At 49.1% G+C, this 10687-nt stretch overlaps 2 protein-coding genes across 2 annotated transcripts; one reads left to right on the forward strand and one right to left on the reverse strand.

The window, feature by feature from the left end:
* Positions 1-4980: 4980 nt before the first annotated feature.
* LOC124671673 (polygalacturonase ADPG1-like) lies at positions 4981-6809 on the forward strand. The gene is made up of 8 exons (XM_047208017.1): positions 4981-5160; positions 5226-5363; positions 5455-5613; positions 5695-5718; positions 5794-6083; positions 6169-6277; positions 6387-6500; positions 6585-6809. The coding sequence occupies exons 1-8, from the start codon at positions 4981-4983 to the stop codon at positions 6807-6809; spliced, it is 1239 nt and encodes a 412-aa protein (XP_047063973.1).
* Positions 6810-8765: 1956 nt separating this feature from the next.
* LOC124671674 (F-box protein SKIP23-like) lies at positions 8766-10059 on the reverse strand. Its single transcript, XM_047208018.1, has one exon. It carries the CDS (start codon positions 10023-10025, stop codon positions 8766-8768), a length of 1260 nt encoding a protein of 419 aa, XP_047063974.1. The 5' UTR covers positions 10026-10059.
* Between the last annotated feature and the right edge of the window lie 628 nt (positions 10060-10687).

Raw genomic sequence — 10687 nt, forward strand, 5'->3', positions numbered from 1 at the left:
AATTTATCGCTGCACCGATATATCGGCTGATTTTCTGTATGGGAGCCGATATTTTGTTTGATTTTCACTCTGGTTCCCGATATTTTTTTGCCGATTGTCAATGAAATTTCGCTGAAATTCGGTATGGTTGTCGATATTTTCATCCTATGGTCTTGTAGAATTGTGCATTAGCTCAAATTTTTTCCATTTTTATTGATTCAAATGCAAAGAATCAAGGTAATTCTTCTACTCAATACTTCAATATTGTTTTTACATACCATATTATAGAAAATTTAGTGCTGGAAATTATTATTTACAAAAAATAAGCCGATAAATGGGTGATCGATAAAATCGATTAATAGGCCGATAAGCGATTAATCTCCATTTTGAGACTGACCGATAAGTTAAGATTAACGATTTTTTGAACATTTCATAGCAGCATATAAGGTCATCTCCAATGGCCCCAGCAAACGGACCGAGAATTGTATCCGTGGCGGCCTGCCATCTCCAACGGCCCCCGCAAAAGGACCGATTGTCCGTCGCGGTCCGCGGATGCTAAAGACGAGGCCCAACAGCATGCCACAAACGGACCACGTGGTGGTTTGAGTCTGTGTGAGCCCCATTTCACGTGCATTGATGCGCTTGGTTTACGGTGGTCGCGGACGGCACACATGTCCGCGCATGTCCTCCCGAGAAAGGAAATGGCCCACGCATCAGCGGCTGTGGCAGGTTAGGAGGCGCGGGACCACGTGCATGCGGGCAGGTCCTCTTAATAAATGGAGACCAGCGGTCTCTGTCGTCCTCATCCTCACCCCCCCCCCCAGACACACACTGGAAAACCCTAGCTTGCGGAGCTCATGAACCCTATCCAGGTGAGCTTTCCTAACCATCACTACTACAAAAAAAAAGCCTACTAGTCGCGTGCCAAATTTGGCTACCAGTCGCGTGCCCACCTCGCACACGACCGGTAGTCTAGGTACCAGTCGCGTGTCCACCTTGACACGCTACCATTACTATAAAATCCGTGCACGTTTTTGGCCCGCTGCTAGTATGTGTGTTTTGCAGTTTTAAAAAAGTTGGGACCAGCGCCCAGCCGTCCACGTGTTTTTTCAAATAACACCCTTAAAACCAAAAGAAAGCAATCGAGTCCCTGAGATTGACGAGATCTAGGAGAGGAGAAGGTCGCCAGAGCAGAGCGTCGGCGGTGTGCCAGAGCAGAGCTTCGGGGGTGGCAGAGCAGGGCATCGGAGGGAGTTGTCGGCATTGGATGTGGGCGGAGGAGCAAGACGGAGGAGGTGCTCACCGGAGAGGAGGTGGTCGCCGGAGAGGAGGTGGTTGCCGGAGAGGAGGTAGTCGCCGGAGGTGGTGCTCATCTGTGGGAAGAAGGTGGAGAAGTGGAAGAGGAGGTAGAGGAGAAGGTGGAGAAGTGGAAGAGGAGGAGAAGAGAAAGTGGAGAAGTGGAAGAGGAGGAGAGGAGAAGGTGGAGAAGTGAAAGAGGAGGAGGAGAGAATTGTGGAGAAGGGTGGAATTTTTTAGATTTTAATTTTTTTGCATCGAAACTGTTTTTCTTTTCGATTTTTTGGAATCTAAAAAATTGCTAAACCACTGAGGAAGTTAAAATTGGACGTAAAATTTTGCGAAAATACATTTTGATATAAAATCTTTTTCATCGAAAATCGTATGCATCTAGAAAGACCGTTTTACCGAGACATGATGTCATTTTGCATGATATATCAAAATTCATGTTTATTGATTTTCCTTAAAACTAGATGACATAACACATGGTTATCTCCAAGGATTTTATTTTTTAAATTTTCTTATTATTTTTTTCAAAGAGAACTAGTAGTGAGGTGTCCAAATAGAGCACGGTACAGTTGAAGTGTATAAGTAGATTGCCTAGCCCTTTTCATTAGTTCGGAATTTTGGTTCAAGTGGCTAGTGCATGAAGCTTAACATGGTATCAGAGCCCAGGGTCTCAAGTTCGAGTCCTGGCTTTCACAATTTATTCTAAATTCACCGCAGCCTCCTGCCGCGCTCGGCCTCCCGCTGCCTCTTTGCCTCTCTACACGTGTTGACTTGTCTTCTCGTCTTCCCGTCACACGTGAGAGGGGGTGTTGAAGTGTATAAGTAGATTGTCTAGCCCTTTCCATTAGTTCGGACTTTTGGTTCAAGTGGCTAGTACATAAGCTGTTAGTAGCAGTGTGCTTAAAATAGGGCACTCAACTAGTATTTTAGCTGATTCGTGTCCGTCAACCTAATATATTAAAAGTGAGCAGGCAAAGACACATACGACTGCTATGCAGATAGCAGTCGCATGCCCCCATTGGCGCGCACTGCAGGCACTTTCTGGACCCGAGTACAGTCGGGCCCTACCTACTAGTTGTGTGCGCTACTCTCTCCTATGCTACCACTACTCACGTATCAATCGCGTGCATATTTTGGGTCGCGACTACTAATACCGGTCGTGTGCGTTTAGACGGGTGCGCTGCCAATGAGCGTCCCCTATAGCGTTTTCCCTACTAGTGCATGGCGAAGAAAGGGGACGGCTGGTTCCGGGGTGGCCGCAACGACCATGAGGCCTCCGGGTAGCGTTCCAGCAGCAAGCTCGGTGGCAATGGTGGCCGCCAGAGTACAGGTGCGTTCTGATCCGGCCGTCCACGGTGTCCTCCGCCGCCTCCGTGCTCCGAGACGCGGGTAAACGTCGACACACCGATGGCCCGACGCCGAGCTCGACGTGCTGCTCCCGTGGCAGGACACGCACCTTCCACACGGGTGGCACCTGAACCAGGCGCGGGTGCCGACGATCCCCAGGAGCAGCCCCGCGGGTCGACTCGAGATCCTCCGCCGATATGCCCACCCGCCGGCAGATCTACGGCGGGATCCGGCGTACGCCGTTGACTCCCCGTTGTGGGTGCGGTGGTTCGAGGCCAAGCACGACGCTCGGCGGGAGATTGTCGAGGCCCACCTCAAAAACCTCGACGACGGTGATGTGGACTACGAGGAGGCCGAGGTGGCCCTCTAGCCCCCACCGTCGCTACCACCACCACGGCAGCTGCCTCCGCCACCGCCAAGGCCGAGGCAGGCGCCTCCGTCTCCCTTGCCCGTGAAAGAGGAGCAGGAGGAGGAGGACCCTCTCCTACAGTTCGGATACACATTCCCCACTCCGCGCGCGGGGCAAGACGACGAGGGGCATTACCAGGGAACGTACACCCAGTAGATCAAGCCCCTCCCATGGGTGCCAATGATCCTGGGCACATCTACCAGCAGGCAGCGGCTGAGGATCCGCCTGAGGACGGTGGCGACCTCGACTACCAGCCGATGGAGGACGCCGATAAACTTACGGAGGAGGAGCACACGCGCGGAGGCCATTTCCTTGGCAGAGGAGCGCGCCAAATATCCCCTTCTCCAGGAGGTCATCTGGGCCTCCCAGGAGGCCGCGGCAGCGCTGGCGCCACCACCGGCCCAAGAGTACCTATCGTCACCTCCACCGACAACGAGGACTACGAGGCTGCCGACAAGCATCCCCGCAGCAGGGGATTATATTTTTATGTGTAAAACTAGAGGCTTTCTACCCCAAATATATGTAAATTAAATTCACGTCTTGTTTTTTTTTTCATTTGGCACGCGTTGAGGTCGTTGCCATCCGCATACGCACCGCAGCCTATTTCTTGTCTGCGGGCCACTATATCCGGATTGCGATGACCTGGTGGAGATGGCTTAATGGCTCTACGGTAGGTGGATAGAAATACCGCACATTGTAATGTCATGGTAGGTGGGATCATACACATAATACTGCGTCGATGATGGAGCCAATCTGTTGCTGGAGACGGATGGTTAGGGCCTTGCTGACGGCCTTGACCGAGCAGTTTTGTAGAGAGATCGGCCGTAAGGAGCCTGGGGTGAGCACGCCGACGTTCTTGGGGAGGAGCACAATGTGAGCTCTGTTAATGTGGGCGAGGTCAACGGAGCGGGAGCAGAATTGTTCAAAAAGCCACAGCATGGCGGGCTTCACCTCTCCCCAGGCCGCACGGTAGAAGCTGGGCCCAAGCCCATCAGGGCCCAGCGCGCTTGAGCGGTCCATAGAGTTCACCGCCTCTTCCACCTCCTGGGCCGAAAAGGGCGCGACGAGGGCAGCGCGCCATTGATCCTGGGGCAGAAAGAGTAGAGCTCTTCCACGTCGAAATCCCAGGCGACGTCAGAACGCCGTCCAAGTAGGTTGTCGTAGAAGGAGAACAGGGCCGCGGCCTTGGCGTCGTGGGAGGAAAAAATATATGGTGCACTATCTTGCAAATTAACGGACGGCACAGATCTTTCCATAGGATCCGATTCGGCACCGATCTTTCCATAAATGCGAACTACTAAAGACTTGTCCAAAAAAACACAGCTTTCGCAATAAAAGGCGAAATATTGCATCATCAGCTTTGGATACGCCTTCATAAACTCAGTATATGGAGTATCTTCTAGCACGCAATCTTGACGAGCACACGCGCGTATATTTACTGAAATTACGCAGCTAATCTTGAGGCGCACATGCACGTTTATTTACCGAAATTGCTTCTGCATTCAATTCGACGATTCAGCGTATATCTGCAAGATCGAACGCGTCTCTAAACCCCATCTCATTCCGCCGACGCGAAGCATCACGACGAAATCCATCCATCCACTACCGGTGGGCGTTGCGTTGAATATGCAGGATCTGACAAAATATATTGCCTCATTTGGACAGCTGGGTGATGAATTCACTTGGCATCTTCGAGACCGAAACAAGAATTGCCGCCTAAGGTTTTCGGTGGTTGTCGGTGTGTATATCAGTATATATACTCCCAAACGGCCCTCGCCGTCGCCGAGAAACAGTTTTACGATCACTAGCAGATCTTGGCATTTGATATGGTACTGCTGCTATAATTTTCAAAAGTCAGCTCGAACTGATGTTCAGATTCAGCTGACAAAACTCAAAAGTAGTTTCAGAGCAGCACGTAACGTGATGGTCAGCATTCAGCAATGGTGATGTGTGAGGCTTGTTTACTTATCTTGCAGGGTATCGTCGGCATCCGCACGGCCATCCTGGTCGTCGCCGGCCTCGCCTGGTGTGGTAGCGTGCTCGCCGGCGGCTGGGAGGAGCGCGTCTTCAACGTCGAGCACTTCGGCGCTCGAGGCGACGGCCTCACGGACAGCACCGAGGTATGTACCCGATGCCCGAGATAAACATTGCGCTTGTGTTTGCCCGTGTTTCTGAACTTTCGAAGGCGTTCGTGCACGCATGGACCGCGGCGTGCGGCGCCAGGGGCGCGTCGGCGTCGCTGCTCGTGCCGGCGGCCAAGTCCTTCCTCGTCGGCCCCACCGAGTTCAGAGGGCCCTGCGCCGCCACCAGAATCACCGTCCAGGTACGTACTTCGCCTTTCCTGATCTGGGCTTAAGATCATGGCCGTGGTTTTGCTTCATCCGACTAGACGGTCTGAAGAAATGAGCTGCCAGGTAATGGGCACCATTACGGCGCTGCCGGCGAGCGCATGGGACCGGCAGAACTACTGGCTGATGTTCCGTCAGGTCGACGGGCTCACGGTGACCGGCAGCGGTGGTGTGCTCGACGGCCGAGGCGAGACTTGGTGGAGCAACAGATGCAGAGACGGTGATGTGAGCCCACTCGTCTTGTATTTCTCTGCCTTTTGAATTACTGTATTTATCTCCACTCACCTGTCATTGTTCTTGTTTCAGGAATGTATTCCTCATGCTCCCACGGTTAGTACAAACTTTTGAACGCAAGAAAAAACACTGTTGTAGAGTACACTAGCTAACACTAGATGCATTGAACAGTCCCTGGTGCTGATGGACTGCACCAACCTGGAGCTGAGCCACTTCAGCAGCAAGAACAGCCCGCAGATGCACATCGCCGTCATCCAGAGCAGCAAGGTCAACGTGACGCAGCTCACCATCACCGCCCCCGGGGACAGCCCCAACACCGACGGCGTCCACATCGACCGGAGCGAGGACGTGCACATCACCGGATTAACCATCGGCACCGGCGACGACTGCATCTCCATCGGCCCCGGCAGCCACTTCGTCACCATCGACGGGATCATGTGCGGGCCCGGCCACGGCGTGAGGTAACAAAAATTTCGAATTCGCGTTCGATGAGTCAAGCACTTGAAGATGAAATATTGTAATGGTGTGGCCGTTTTTTGTTGCTAGCGTGGGGAGTCTCGGCAGGCATGGCGCAATGGAGTCAGTGGAGCACATCGATGTGAGAAACGTCCACTTCATCAACACCATGAACGGAGCGAGAATCAAAACCTGGCAGGTACAGTGAAGGCTAGCACAAAACGAAACTGAAACCTATGGACTTTTCTCTTACTTCCAACAAGCTGAAACTCTGAATTTCTGACGGGTGTGATTGTTTCCTCGCGCAGGGTGGGAGAGGCTACGCGAAATCCATCTCCTTCACCAACATAAACTTCACCAACGTGGAAAATCCAGTGATCATCGACCAGTTCTACGTAGACCGCGGCGTCGTCCCAAACGCGGTATGTACATTGTGTGCATGATGAGTACGTGTGTGCCAAGTTACACAAAAACACACTAGTAATCTCAGCTTCGTGTATTTGCAGGGGGCAGTGGCGCTGAGCAATATAACGTACACGAACCTGAAGGGGACTTCGAGCCGGAAGACGGCCGTCGATTTCGACTGCAGCGACAGCGGCAGTTGCAGGGACATCAGCGTCAGCTCCGTGCTGATCACAGCTTCGGACGGCCGAGGAACTGAAGCCCGCTGCCGAAACGCTCAGGGGAAAACCTCCGGATACGTCTACCCAAGAATCCCTTGTCTTAGCTAAAGGGAACCGTAGGATGCACGGCTGCCTATATATGGAACAGCCTGCCATACTTACTGGCAATTCTGAAAGTGTTTTCCTGTTTTAAAATGAGCCGAAAGACTATTGTCAAACAAAAAAAAACGAACCGAAAGACTTGTCGTTTTCATTGATTAGGATATGAGAGCTTCTCCAGTATTAGAAATATGTGCTCCTCCAACAGTTAACACAAAGTTTGCAGCCTAAACGAAAGTATACTGAACACAAACTATTCGTCTAATAATTGCTGGGCAGGACCTTGACAACGGCCGGTGGGATTTCAGCACGGGCAAGAGATGCCCCATTTGGTAGCTACGAGCTATTTAGACAGCTAATTCCATGTAAGGCTGGGAGAAGAAGGGATGGCTGGCCTGGATAAACAACTATCCATTCACCGGATTGCTTCCATGATGGATCTGAGAAACAAAAACAAAAGACAACAATTATGATGAGTAACCCAAAACATTCTGTTGCAACCACTAAGTATAATATTCTGTTTCTTAGCACGAAAGATATGATTATTAGTTATCTATAATTGCTTAAATGCTTGCTTCAACAAATATACTAGGAAAGTAACTTGCTGAGAAAGTGAGCTATCTCTCAAAAAGTATCTTTGGCTCTTGGGCACTAGTTCTCCTGCTGTTTTAAAAAAAAAATCATACATATTTGTTTTAAAAAAATCTAAAAAATAAATCTGGACATAGTAAATGACGTAACCTACAAGCGTGTAAAATTTTAATATGAAATTATTTGTATTGTAGGCTACACAAAAAAGACAAAATCTGTTAAAAATTGGAGATTTGAAATATGCATACCCAGATCCACATGTTTGTAATTTTTGTGTAGCCTAGAATATTTTGTATTTGAAATTAAAAGTTCGCATGTTTATGGGATAATTCATTTGGCTACACCATGATTTTTTTACTAATTATTGAAACACAAAAGTGTGAATTTTAAATTTTTTAAACAGCAGGAGCACTGGTGTCCAGGGGCCAAAAATCTTTGTCCGCTATCTCCCCACAATTGCTAACCTTGTGTTCAGATTTTAGAAGATGCAATGCGAATATTATCACAATTTTGTGATCGTGATTAGACTTGTATGCAGAATTGGAGATTGATGGGGTAATATGGTTGGACTTGTTTCGTTACTTGTATCAGCTAGATGATCTTAGTTGTATTTTATTTAACATGCACAACTTAGCCTTATGTGATAAATAATTGTAATCATCATAAACAGTGGTAAATTAGAAAACTGACATCATAACACAAAAATAAATCAAAAAAATTAGGATCATTCAAAACGGTATGTTGGTAACTTATTAGGAAAGAGGGAATAGATTGAGATAAAGCTTTCGGGACCAACGAAGCATTTCAATGTTGGATATTAAAGAAGCAAGTTGAGTAACTTTATATTTATTAGTAGGCCTCCTTCAAGTGTAAATATATCAATTATGAAACCATCCAAGATTTAGATGTACAATTAAGTATAATATTTAGTTTGATGGTCATAAGAAGCAGAAAAAAGTTGAGGATTTAAGCATATTCTAGCAGCACCAATAGTTCTACATGTCATGTTACTACATTTCAAAGAAAGGCAGTCCCTAGTTACGTCCCTAGTTACGTATCGTTGTCGAAATCAACTACTCCTGATGAATGATCACATCCCACTGAGTGATCACGTCCCACTAAATAATCAACTATGCAGTATAACAATCACGTCCTATTATGATCACGTCCTACTGAATGTGCACCCAAAAAGATTCTCTACAAGTAGCAATATTCTAAAAAATTGCAAGCACTGGTTAGAGCCTGTGGCTAACCCTGGAGGTGACATGAACTCATGTGCTGATCTAAGTGGCCAACTATGCTACATAAGAAAGAACTAAAACATAAAACAAACAAAAATTGATGTATGTCTTGTATCAGTAATTTTCACTAACCTCAAGTAAGTGATGGTTGAATCCATACTGGGGGTGGCCAGTTCAATCTTGCATCTGAACTAGGAGGCGATAACTCAAGGAAACTGTTGTCTTTCATATTAAAGACAACAACTTGTCTGAGACCAAATCTTTGAGAACAGATATAATGCATCAAGTCATCCGTGTGATAGATGCTATTGGGAATCAACGCAGGGAAATCTTTAATGGGAAGCAAGAAAGAGCTATTGAAACCAATGAACAATGCGTGCTCTTGGATGCTATCTGTTTGCACAAGCTTTTGTTCAACAAAATCGACCTTGTAGACAAAAAATTTGGCTGCAACTCGTTCCCTTTTCCCATTCTCATTATATCTATCGTGTCTCCATATCTGCAAAAAATCTCCCCATGGTGCACGAACAATATATCTAGTATGTAATTGATAGGATATGACAGGCTTCAAAATGGCCTTCACTTCAGCAGAGGGCCCACTAAGATCAATAGAATCGATCTCGCCCCTACCACGAACACCGTAAAACAGACCATCACTATTGTTATAAAGTATATCTTGATAACACCAGCAATCTTCATTTTGATCAATCCAAGTCCATTTGGTGTCCCCAACCCTAGCATAAGAGAGATGATCATATGGAAAGTGTACTCGGAGGACTATGCAGTTTGCACTGGAGGGATCACAAGTAAGAACGACCCTCAAATAGAAGTGAAAGCGGCCTTCTTCAAGTGTAACATCATACGTCTCAGTTTCAATGTCAAAATCCCGAGAGATCAGATCCAAGGAGAGGATATCATACCCATCTAGCACGCCCTCTTCAGTGTAGCGGAGCCTGACATTGTTCATGGTTTCGGGTGGAGGCATAACTATCTCAGCTCTGGTTACAGGGTTGACAAATATGAGATTGGACCGCTCGTCGGCGGTGATGAGCCAGCCATGGGAGGAGCCCATGACGTAGCGTGTGCGGAAGGCAGGCTCTGAGAGGGTGACGTGGTAGAGCTTGTTGGTGGACATGTTATGCAGGGTGGCCGTGTTGGCGTCACGGTCGCCGGAGGAATAAACAAGGCAGGGACTCTGGTTCGGGGAGCACAGCCGGAGACGACGGGCCTCCAGGTAATTGAGGTGCCAGGAGCGACATACCGCACCTGAGCTGAAAAGATCTGGGATATCGAGACTGCCGAAGATCTGAACCAGCAGGTCAGCCTGAGGTTGGGACCAATCGCAATTGGTGCTTGGATCTGCAGAATCCTCAGAAACACGAGCTTTCTCCATCGATTGCCGGATACTTGAAACCTCAGACGAAGAACCAGTGTAATCGGCGCGATCAGGCATGCGCTATTCTCTCCTTATGCTTCTTCCCAACCGCCGCCACCAAATCCTCCCACCCTCCGGTCGCCACCCCGGTCCCCGGATACAAGACGGCTGAAACCTCAAACCGACATGTGGATCCTGATGCGATGAGTACTCATCTGCGCTCTGGGTCGTCGATACTTCTTGGACGCGTATAGTTGCCTCTCGTGCGCCCGATGGACAGCACTCGGCCGACTCGTCTTCCCCAACCGCCCGACCTGCACGATCCTCCTCAAATCAGGAACCAGCCCGTCAAGCGCCCGGCCCCCGGTCATCCCTCACAGCACCGCCCCCAGCCACGCACCGCGCTCCTCATCCACGTCGCGCCGCCGGGAGGACTCCAACTCCTGTGGGGTGGGGAGGCGGCGGCGATAGACGAGTGGGAACGCGGTAGACAGCGGAAGGGTGTGGCGTGGGCGAGCCGGTGGGCGGAGCAGGCGAGCGGAGAGCCGGCGGCGGCGCTGCCAACCTCGATTGGAAATTGGGTGCTGTCTGGTTTCGTTCCTCCCTCTTTTTTTTTTTTTATTTGAGAATTTCGTGTGTAGCCTGTTGTTCCTCGCTCACGAGACAGAAAAACTGAGAGC

Source organism: Lolium rigidum, chromosome 7, assembly GCF_022539505.1.
Source record: "Lolium rigidum isolate FL_2022 chromosome 7, APGP_CSIRO_Lrig_0.1, whole genome shotgun sequence".
NCBI lineage: Eukaryota > Viridiplantae > Streptophyta > Magnoliopsida > Poales > Poaceae > Lolium > Lolium rigidum.